Source organism: Piliocolobus tephrosceles, chromosome 3, assembly GCF_002776525.5.
Source record: "Piliocolobus tephrosceles isolate RC106 chromosome 3, ASM277652v3, whole genome shotgun sequence".
Lineage (NCBI taxonomy): Eukaryota > Metazoa > Chordata > Mammalia > Primates > Cercopithecidae > Piliocolobus > Piliocolobus tephrosceles.
In genome coordinates, this window is record NC_045436.1 from 16,379,957 (window position 1) to 16,391,215 (window position 11,259).

The 11,259-nt window shown below is 42.1% G+C and overlaps 1 protein-coding gene across 2 annotated transcripts; it reads left to right on the top strand.

Annotated features, from left to right (window-relative positions):
* The first annotated feature begins 5,248 nt into the window (after positions 1–5,248).
* HMGB2 (high mobility group box 2) lies at positions 5,249–8,075 on the top strand. Of its 2 annotated transcripts, none has more exons than XM_023229115.2 (5): positions 5,249–5,519; positions 6,123–6,292; positions 6,571–6,716; positions 6,790–6,964; positions 7,534–8,075. In XM_023229115.2, exons 2-5 carry the CDS (start codon positions 6,143–6,145, stop codon positions 7,690–7,692), a joined length of 630 nt encoding a protein of 209 aa, XP_023084883.1. In that variant the 5' UTR covers positions 5,249–5,519; positions 6,123–6,142; the 3' UTR covers positions 7,693–8,075. The 2 variants fall into 2 exon arrangements, with proteins under 2 accessions (XP_023084883.1, XP_023084893.1); XM_023229125.3 differs by having other exon boundaries at positions 5,368–5,545; positions 7,534–8,073.
* The last annotated feature ends 3,184 nt before the right edge of the window (positions 8,076–11,259 follow it).

Genomic DNA, 11,259 nt, shown 5'->3' on the forward strand with positions numbered 1-11,259 from the left:
TTTACAATTCATGAGATGCTGAACTCAGACAAAGTTTGGCAAGTAAAGTAATATACTGATATCATCTGGCAGGGAAAAATGCTGGTAAGGTCATTTTAATTAAAGAATAGGATGACTGAGCAATATTGTGTAATCTAAAGTTTAGTCTACATTATTATATTTGGGCTGTCAACTCTATCCTAATGCTGTTTTGATTTTAAAGCTTATTTATATCTTTTGGGACACGGTTTTGCTCTGTCACCTAGGCTGGAGTGCAGTGGTGTGATCATGGTTCACTACAGTCTCAACTTCCTGGGGTCCAGCGATACTCCCACCTCTGCCTCCTGAGTAGCCGGGACCACAAGCGCATGCCAACATGTCTGGCTAATTTTTGTATTTTTGGTAGAGAGAGGGTTTCGCCATGTTGCAGGTTGGTCTCAAACTCCTGAGCTCAGAGTCTTGCTCTGTCACCCAGGCTGGAGTGCCATGGTGTGATCTTGGCTCACTGCAACCTCCGCCTCCCTGGCTCAAGCAATTCTCCTGCCTCAGCCTCCCAAGTAGCTGGGATTACAGGCGCACGCCACTATGTGTGGCTAATTTCTTTATTTTTAGTGGAGACGGGGTTTCTCCATATTGGCCAGGCTGGTCTCGAACTCTAACCTCAGGTGATCCGCTTGCCTTGGCCTCCCAGTGCTGGTATTAACAGGCGTGGACTACTGCTTAATTGGCACTCTTATAGTCAAGGGATTTCATATGACCCAAGTTATTTATTCTTTAAAATGTAATTATAATTTCCTGACTGCCTAATTGCATAAGTTAAAATGTAATATATATTTTCCCACACTATGATCACATATTCACAGTTATAGAATCGTATGATTTAAGAGCTGAATTCTACCTTGGAGATTATCCCATAAACTTCAATTTATTGTCTATCAATCTAAGGCCGAGAAAAGACCAGGCACGGTGGCTCATGCCTATAATCCCAGCACTTTGGGAGGCCTAGGCAGGTGGATCACCTGAGGTCAGGGGTTCGAGACAAACCTGACCAACCCGTCTCTACTAAAAATACAAAATTACCTGGATATGGTGGCGCATGCCTGTAATCCCAGCTACTTTTGAGGCTGAGGCAGGAGAATCGCTTGAACCTGGGAGGCAGAGATTGCAGTGAGCCAAGATCATGCCATTGCACTCCAGCCTGGGCAACAAGAGTGAAACTCCATCTGAAAAGGCCTAGAAATGCTAAGTGAACCATTCAAAACCACAAGCCCTGGCTGGGTTCTAATTTACACATTTTTTTAAAAATGAAAAACACAAATATTTTCCTCTATATCATTTTGATACATGTTTCACCTTGACACGTTTTAGAAATGTGTATCATTTTAATAGAAATAAATTTGTGGACTTTTTAGAATATATACAATTGATATGTTCTTGAAAAAATGGCTTTAAAACTGTTTGAGAAATACAATCTTATTTGGCATTTAGGACTACAACAGGATTAAAACAATGAGAAACACGTTTAGTATTAACTCTTTAACGGACATCTTAGTTTTCTGATAAAGTCATAATAGTGTGGCAAATAATTCATAGTATAGTGAACTGGCCTTATGTTTTGAGTGTGTGTATTTAATTCATCTTTTGAGAATTAAATTTAGGACTAGATTTTTTGTGCTACCAGATTCTGTATATATTTTTCACACAAAAAATGGGGTTGTTCTGTAACCAAAAACTGTATGTGATCTCAGCTAAGCCTTATTTCTTTTATTACTTTACCGTGCCTCTTAATGGTACTTTTAAGTCAGGAAGTGTGTTATAAGAGTGAAGTCTTGGCAGCGATGGTAAAAGTAGGTTAAATATAGAAATGCTTTCCTTTTCTCTGCTGTTATGGAGAAGAGAATGGTAATTGATATTAGCAGGGGTGGTTCCTTCCCTGCTTCCTTGTGGGCTGTAAGGAAAGGATCAGTTCCATGTCTCTCTCCTTGGCTTGTTGATAGCCATCTTCTTCCTGTGTCTTTTTCACATCATCTTACTTCTATGGCTGTCTCTGTCCAAATTTCCCCTTTTGATAAGGACATCAGTCATACTGGATTAGGGGCTCACCCTATTGCAGTGTGAGCTCATCTTAACTAATTATTTCTGCAGTGACTATGTTTCCAAGTAAGATCATCTTCCGAGATACAGGGTGTTAGTTAGGACTTCAACATAGAAAGTTGGTGGGGGGAACACAATTTAACCTATAAGCCTTAGGTGAGCTGAGCATCTACTCTTAGCTTACCCTTGTGGTCCTTTGCCTCTCCTAGGCATCAACTACTGGGAAGTGATTAAAACATCTTTCTGGGTCAGGCGCGGTGGCTCACACCTGTAATCCCACCACTTTGGGAGGCTGAGGCAGGCGGATCTTGAGTTTGAGATCTGGTCAGGAGTTTGAGACCAGCCTGGCCAACATGGTGAAACAACATGGTGAAAGGCTGTCTCTACTAAAAATACAAAAATTAGCTGGGCATGGTGGCACGTACCTGTGATCCCAGCTACCTCAGGAGGCTGAGGTAGGAGAATCGCTTGAACCCCAGAGGCGGAGGTTGCAGTGAGCCGAGATTGAGCCACTGTACTCCAAAAAAAAAAACCTTTATGAAAAATAGTACCCCAAATCCAATCAATTGCTAGTTTAAGTGATGGGATAGAAAGAAAAGAGATCTAAGAATCATGATTCTTAGAAAACAGAAGTGCTAGAATAGAATGTAAACTTCAGTTAGTGGCTCTGATTTTGGATGTGAATAAATTCACTATTTGCATTACAGTAACATTAAAAAAAAGCAGGTTGTGAAGCCATCTTATTAAATTATACAAATAATGCAAAATTCCTTAAGTGAAATCTTTAGTGAACATTAAAAAGTTGATTAACTTGTAGTGAGAGATTATTCATGTAAATAAGTGACTCACATCTATTACCATTGTCCCTTTGACTACAGTTTCGGACTCATAGAAAAGAATGAACACAGTGAATTGATTTCTAACCTTACCTCATTTATACCATGCTATCAACACTGCTATCTAATGTGGAAACCTAATTATTTCATTTTCCCCAGTTTTCCACTGGGGAGATAAGGACTAAATTCCTTTATAAGCTGCAGGTTGAGTACCATCATCATTAAGTTCCTGTAATATTGAACTACTACTAATTGATCCCCAAACAAGCCAGGCTTTCTCAAAGTCCTTTCTGTTTTTTGTTTCCCTCTGCTTGACATTCTCCAATCCACCTCTTCTCAAATGCTACTTTCACAGAAGGGTTTTCCTACTTCCCTACACAGTCTTTAGGTGACTGTCTTATGCTCTCATTAATGAACAATTTTAACTAACGTTGTACTGTTTCCTATTTTTGTCTCTCCACACTAAATTTTTGAGGGCACAGGCTATGACTTTTCATCTTTGTATCTCAACTGCCAAGCTCAATGCTTGGCATATTCAATATACAGTTCTTGAATAAAGGCCCAGTTTTTATATAAACACAGCTTACTTTATGCCATAATTTAAAAAATTCTAAACATAAAACTTAAAAATACATTTTAAAAGTGTAATGCATTAGTATCTCACTAACTGATATTTGAAGAAAGTAGCATGAATTACTTGGTTAATTTGGATTTTTGGGTGTTTTTATAACTGATTTTGTAGGAATTGCAACTTAAGGCAGAAAAGAGAATGTTATCAGCTAAGGATTATGATTAACAAAATTCTGGGACACTTAAATACAAGAAAATACATTTTTTTCCTTTTTGAAAAACGGCCACTTTATTTTTTTTTGTGGTAAAACATACACAACATAAAAGTTACCATTTTACCCATTCCTAAGTGTATAATTCACTGGCATTAAGTATATTCACAATGTTGGACAACCATTATCCATTTCCTAGGAAAATACATTTTTTTAAGATCTCACTTTTGTTAGTAAACCTAGATAAACAACTGCTGGTTTTCAAGTACTATTATGATAACCATATATAAGCCAAAAAGCATAGTCTAACAAGTGCCAACGAACTTACGGAAAAATTAAGACAAAATATTTAAATTTCTTGAGTCATGCAACCTATATGCCAAAAATGGGGGGAACCCCTCAAAACTAAATACCACAGAAATAGTATACCAGGATGTCAAATAAAGTCCTCTACCTTGGGAGAAGCAGCTTGTGACGCTGGTAAGCAGTAAGGTAAGGTAGCTTAGGCGCGCTCTCCCTATACTAACACGGAGGTTCTTAACCCGCGCTTGGAGGAGCTTGTAAAATGTGGCGAGGATATACGCAATTGGGGGTGGAGTAGGGAGCATGCATTGCTTTTATGCGATTCTCAATTTTTAAAAACTATCACACTAGTAGGATGAGGCAGTGAATGCCCAGGAGAAGGCCAGGCCAGCCAAAGACAGGGAAGCCGCCGGGCTCCGAGCTCCCGGCGCAGCGCTGCGGTGTGCGGCGTGGGGGCCCAGGCGCTTGGGGATTGGAATTCCGGACCCGGCAGGAGGGGGCGGAGCCGGGGGGGACTAGGCACCGCCTCCGCCCCTTCGGGACCCGGAGGGTGCCCTTGTTTACCTCCCAGTATTTGTCACCCGAGACAAAAAGGGAAGGAAGGAGGGGCCTTCTGAGGGAAACTCCCTCGGCGGGAAGCACCTACTTTCAGAACGTTTTGTAACACCCCACGGGACGCGGGAACGGCTCCCTCCCGGCCCCCCGCGCCCTTTCCGAGGTTCCCTGCCTTGACTTCCCCGAGTTCTACGCCAACGTCAGCAACAGCGGGAGGAGCTGGGCAATCGGTTTTGCAGGGCAAACTCCAGGCTCTCCCCATTTATTATTCTCTGGGCGGCTCAGGGGAGACTCTGCAGGGCCACAGAGCAGAGCGACTACAGCTCCCAGGAGCCAACACTGCAGGGCTGAGCCGAGGCGGGAGACAGACAGGATCTAAATGGTGGTTGGAGAAAGGGCAAAGCGGACCTCTGCTGTTACCTTAGCGCCAGCAAACCGAGCCGCCGCCGTCGCCAAGCCAGGAGACCAACCCCCTGTCTCCCGAATAAGTATTTTTAAATCTGGCGGGGCTTTCCCTCCGAAGCCAACCACTCCCACCGTTTACAGTCCCAGCCAGTCAGCGTGAGGCCCGCCATTTTTCAAACCCTCTTCCCGCCGCCAATCAGGATCGAGCAGTACATTCCTCTCCTGACCGGTTCTAACGGGTCTGGGAGTTAACGACCTGGGCGACCCACCGAACCTGCTAGGCTGGGGCGTGGAGGGCGGGTCTGGTAAGACACTGACCAATCGTTAGCCGCCGTGGCAAGGGGGCGGGGACTATCTGGGTTTGAATAATCGTCAGAACCAATCAGAGAAGTGGGGATGTGGCCTGTGGCCTAGCTGGTCAAGTTGCCGTGGCGCGGAGAACTCTGCAAAACAAGAGGCTGAGGATTGCGTTAGAGATAAACCAGTTCACGCCGGAGCCCGGTGAGGGAAGCGTCTCTGTTGGGGCCGGCGGTTCTGCAGGACTCTGAGGAAAAGCGCGCACCAGGCAAGAATACCCTCCAATACCCTCGGGTTCGTGGACCTGCCTTTCCCCATTCCCTCAGAGCCTCTACTCGGTCTCGGCGCTGTGGCTCTCGGTGTCTGACCCGGCGAGCGGCATTTGGGGTGCGGGCCGGCGAGGGCCGGGGCTGTAGAGGGCCGGCGGGCAGTCGGAAGAGGCGGAAACTGCCCCCGCCCGGCCCGGTTCTGGGAGTTTTCAATGTCGGTCACGAGGTGATTAGCAATTGAGTGAGGCTCGCGACGTGAAAGCCGAGGGACATTTCTGTCAGGAAAGGCGTCTTGAGGGCGCTTGCGGAGTCGCCGGACTCGTTGAAGGGCGGGAGGCGGCGTCTCGGGCCCCGGGAGCCACTTGCTGGGCGAGCGTGAGGAGTCGTCAGCCGCAGCCGCTCAGGCCGGGAGGAGGAGGAGGAGGAGGGTGTGCGCCGGGGCGCGGGCGGGGGCACGGGCGGCCGCCCTCGGGAGGAGGGGGGCGCGGGAAGGGCGGGAGCGGATTTGGGCGGGAAGCGGAGCCCCGCCAGCGCCCGCCCTGGCAGCTGCGGGCTCCGCACCCACCCGCCGGCTTCCCCTCTTCCCCCCTCCGCCCCGTCAGGTGGACGCCGATCTGTCACCATGGGTAAAGGAGACCCCAACAAGCCGCGGGGCAAAATGTCCTCGTACGCCTTCTTCGTGCAGACCTGCCGGGAAGAGCACAAGAAGAAACACCCGGACTCTTCCGTCAATTTCGCGGAATTCTCCAAGAAGTGTTCGGAGAGATGGAAGGTGAGGCAGGAGAGGGGGTGCAGGTGTGGTTTTCGGCTTGGAGGGCCTCAGGCAGGTAGGTAGTAGGCAACTCAAGAGCTTCAACTTTGCCACCCCCGATGACTCACCTGAATATCTTAAGAGTTTCAGGCAGACGATTTTAGGTTTTTAACTACATAAGACTTCGAAAGCCAAATGCTGTTAAGGAAAACGTGCCCCTTAAAGATGATCTTGTCGTCTTTGGATGTTTATAGGTAACGATTTTGCTGTATTCTTGGCGCTTATTTTTATGTCTACAGACCATGTCTGCAAAGGAGAAGTCGAAGTTTGAAGATATGGCAAAAAGTGACAAAGCTCGCTATGATAGGGAGATGAAAAATTACGTTCCTCCCAAAGGTGATAAGAAAGGGAAGAAAAAGGATCCCAATGCTCCTAAAAGGCCGCCGTAAGTTTAAAATAAACCAAATTGCCCCTTGGATTTTTCCTTCAGTTTATTAAGCTCTGTTGCTTCCTTTCAGATCTGCCTTTTTCCTGTTTTGCTCTGAACATCGCCCAAAGATCAAAAGTGAACACCCGGGCCTATCCATTGGGGATACTGCAAAGAAATTGGGTGAAATGTGGTCCGAGCAGTCAGCCAAAGATAAACAACCATATGAACAGAAAGCAGCTAAGCTAAAGGAGAAATATGAAAAGGTACATTGTCATCTTACTTTTTTAAAGCTGTGATTAACACTAGGTATAGGGAATAACTAGAAAACTTGGGCAGTTTAATCAATCTTGTATTAATTAATGGTTGTCAGCTATGTTTTGAAAAGGCCTAATGAAAATTGTACACTTAAACACAAGGTAATCAAAACCTTCCTTTTGAATGAAACCAGTGTTTGTAGCACTAGTATATTCCTGCAGACAGACTTGTAGTTACTGTAGTTTTTTTTTTTTTTTTTAAAGCAGAGGGTCAAATAAATTGGTTTTTGTAGATATATATAAAATGTGAAGGTACAGCAGGGACTGTGGCACTGTGTGTGAGGTAAAAGAGTATTGGTAGTGAAAGTACTGATACTGCTGTATTGCAACCCTTGTCATTTTACACCATTAACTTGTTAAAGCCTAGAGGGATAAGTGCTCTTAACACTTTGGCTACCTTTTGGACAGTTATCAGGGTTGTTGGTCAATCATCTTCGATTGTTTACAAGTAAGTGGTTTTCACAGTTGAGTAATGACACCGGATGCTTACTTTATTTTTTTTTTTAACAATATTTCAGGATATTGCTGCATATCGTGCCAAGGGCAAAAGTGAAGCAGGAAAGAAGGGCCCTGGCAGGCCAACAGGCTCAAAGAAGAAGAATGAACCAGAAGATGAGGAGGAGGAGGAGGAGGAGGAAGATGAAGATGAGGAGGAAGAGGATGAAGATGAAGAATAAATGGCTATCCTTTAATGATGCGTGTGGAATGTGCGTGTGTGCTCAGGCAATTGTTTTGCTAAGAATGTGAATTCAAGTGCAGCTCAATATTAGCTTCAGTATAAAAACTGTACAGATTTTTGTATAGCTGATAAGATTCTCTGTAGAGAAAATACTTTTAAAAAATTGCAGGTTGTAGCTTTTTGATGGGCTACTACATAGTTAGATTTTACAGCTTCTGATGTTGAATGTTCCTAAATATTTAATGGTTTTTTTAATTTCTTGTGTATGGTAGCACAGCAAACTTGTAGGAATTAGTATCAGTAGTAAATTTTGGGTTTTTTAGGATGTTGCATTTTGTTTTTTAAAAAAAAATTTTGTAATAAAATTATGTATATTATTTCTATTGTCTTTGTCTTAATATGCTAATTTTCACTTTAAAAAGCCATTTGAAGACCAGAGCTGTGTTGATTTTTTTTCAGTATTTCTGCCTAATAGTTCTTAGACACAGTTGACCTAGTAAAATGTTTGAGGATTAAAAGAAAACCAAACATGCTCATATTTGCAAAATGTTCTTTAAAAGTTATATGTGGAATTCAGTGAACTTTGTAAGAATTTACGCAGTTTTATAGAACGATTAAGTTTTATACTTGACATTTCTGTTTGTTCATTAGCTAATTTGTTCCTCAGGCATATATATATATATATATATATAGTTTTTTTTTTTTTTTTTTGAGATGGAATCTCATTCTGTCACCCAGGCTGGAATGCAGTGGCACAATGCCAGCTCACTGCAACCTCTGTGTCCCAGGTTCAAGTGATTTTTCTGTCTCAACCTCCCTAGTAGCTGGGGGTACAGGCATGTGCCACCAAGCCCAGCTAATTATTTTGTATTTTTAGTGGCCTCATGTTGGTGAGGCTGGTCTCAAACTGACTTCAAATGATCCGCCCACCTCAGCCTCCCAAAGTGCTGGGATTAACAGGTGTGAGCCACTGCGCCTGTCCCAGTATATTGTTTAACAACAATTTATTTTGGGTGAGAAATTCTCTTTAATGTGAAGAAGAAAGCTAGAATGTGAATTCATATTTAAAAGGACAAACAAAAAAAATTCAGTAACATGATTAAGTTTTCTGCTATTAAGTTGAGCCATTTCAAGATAGAATACCAGATTAGGTTTCGAGTTACAGCAGTTCCCTCCTTATCTGTGGGGTATAAGACCCACAGTGGATGCCTGAAGGAGCCAAGAGTACTGAAGCCTTGTTTTTTCCTATACATAACTGTGATAAGTTTAATTTGTAAATTAGGCACAGTAAGTGATTAACAATAATGAGAACATTTATAACAAGTTATGTGAATGTGGTCTCTGAAAATACTGTGGGAAAGTGAAACCATGGTAAGGGAGGACTACTGTGTATCTTCATTTTGGTCTTAAGCTTTAGAATTATGGGTAACTAAGAAACCGTTTGAGATATTATATTCCATGACTAATTTAAACTTACCTAGGAATTGTATTATTTATGGGGAAGGCAGTTATTTTAAAAATGCTTGTTTAAGGAAGCAGTTGCTGTATTTGAATTAAGATAACTTTCAATAGAGATTATTAGTGAAGGTTGACCAGGTTGGCTACGTGCTTATAGAAGTAAGCTATTTGTTGACAATTTTAGAGTTAAACTTGACCGTCTTGGTTACCTACGAAACTTTAAGATAGAAGTCAGGATTTCTGTTACCCAACCATGAGAGCTTTTGTTGTCTTATGTCATATTTGGTAAGGATAGTCGTCTGTTAAATAGTGAGATATTAGAACAAATGGACTTAAGTAAAATCTTCAGTCATCTTTATGATTGCCCTCTATTAGTTATATTCTGAGTGGGAGAGGCCTCCCAAAGCAATGAAAGAATTGATAAATTGGCCTACATAAATATAAGAAATCTTACATTCAGACTTGGGGCTTTCACTTATCATAAGATGAAAACTAATTTTCAGTGTTTCCCCGTGTTAGGTGACTTAATATGCTAAAACATTTGGGGTAATCAATTTTAGATACATACCTGTGTCTGGGACCTAGTTCCCTAGCTCTACCAAATGCTAGCAGTATGAACTTTACGTTCTTCACGGTTTTTTATGGTCGAAGTATTATTTTAAAGTAGTAACTACTGCATAAAGGATATCAGATAAGAGTCTCTAAAACTGAAATAGAGTAATAGTTTGTTTCCTTAAGAATTTCTAAATATATTAATTAGATCCAAGAGGCACACCTGTTGGGTTCCTTGTCACCTTTCTTTCCTGGAGCCTGTGACTTCTTTCATTCTCTTTTCCATAAAATATATTTAAGTTTCTAAGCTAAGAACAACTATTGTTTTAATCAAGAGTACCTCCAGAATGAACTCAGGATTTGAGATGGGTCCTTCCTGGCTCATGTTTGATATTCTTATAAGTGTGGATCAAAATTCAACCTCAAAATTCTCAATAATCAAGACCAGGTGACTTCAAGGAGTGAACACATTGGAAAGCACTGAAATGAGGGCAAGAATTAGATCTCACACCAGCCACAAGTTGGAGGTGTGTTTCTGAAATCTTTTTTCTTTTTAAACACATTATCTTAATAATTCAGAATGTAAAAGGATATGTAATAGTTTATACCCTTTCTTGATTCTGCTACCCTGTCCCAGGAGGCAACATGGACAATGCAATAATCTATCCTTTAAGGAAGACATAGGTGTAAAAAATATATGTGTGTATATGTTGCAGTGTTACATAGAAGCTTCCTATATACAAGTATATTCTTCATCTTACCATTTTGGAGATTGTTTGCAGTATGACAGAGCAACAGAGCTGCCATTTTCCTTTAAATAGCTATCTACTGTATAGTGTCCCATTGAATAGATCATAATTTAACCAGTTCCCTAAGGATAATAGGATAATTATGGTTTTTGTTTTGTTGTTGTTTTATATAAATATATTTTAAGAACACCGTTGCTGGGTTTGGTGGCTCACGCCTGTAATCCTAGCACTTTGGGAGTCTGAGGTGGGAAGATCACTTGAGCCCAGGAGTTTGAGACTAGTCTAGGCAACATAGACCTTGTCTCTACCAAAAATACAAAAATTCGTTGGGCATGGTGGTGCATGCCTGTGGTCCCAGCTATTTGGGAGGCTGAGGTGGATCACTTGAGCCTGGGATGTCCCGGCTATAAGCTGTGATTGTGCCACTGCACTCCAGCCTGGGCAACAGACCAAAACTTGGTCTGAAAAAACAAAACCATGTGATGTCACAGGTGAAAAAAGACCTACAAGTGAAGTAGCTGGGCCAAAAGACATGCACATTTAAAAATGGGCTAATTATACTAGCTAAAACCTGTACTTAATATATGCCAGAAACTGCTCTGGTGCTTTGTTAACGGAGCCTGCTAAACAAAACTGCTTGTCAATAGAAGTTGTACTATGCTAAGCAATGAAATGTTTTGGAGTGCCTGTTTCCTCATCTCAGCAACGTAATAGTTCTCAAACATCTTAGTCTTTGTTATTCTGATATAGATAAAACGTTTTCTATTAAGAGTTTAGTTGTTTCTTTTTTTTATGTTTAAGCGCCA

Excerpts from the sequence above, each read along its gene's own strand:
- HMGB2 (XM_023229115.2), top strand. The coding sequence starts at position 6,143 with ATGGGTAAAGGAGACCCCAACAAGCCGCGGGGCAAAATGTCCTCGTAC. Across the intron at positions 6,293-6,570 it reads AGTGTTCGGAGAGATGGAAG|ACCATGTCTGCAAAGGAGAA; the intron begins GTGAGGCAGGAG and ends TTATGTCTACAG. Across the intron at positions 6,717-6,789 it reads AATGCTCCTAAAAGGCCGCC|ATCTGCCTTTTTCCTGTTTT; the intron begins GTAAGTTTAAAA and ends GCTTCCTTTCAG.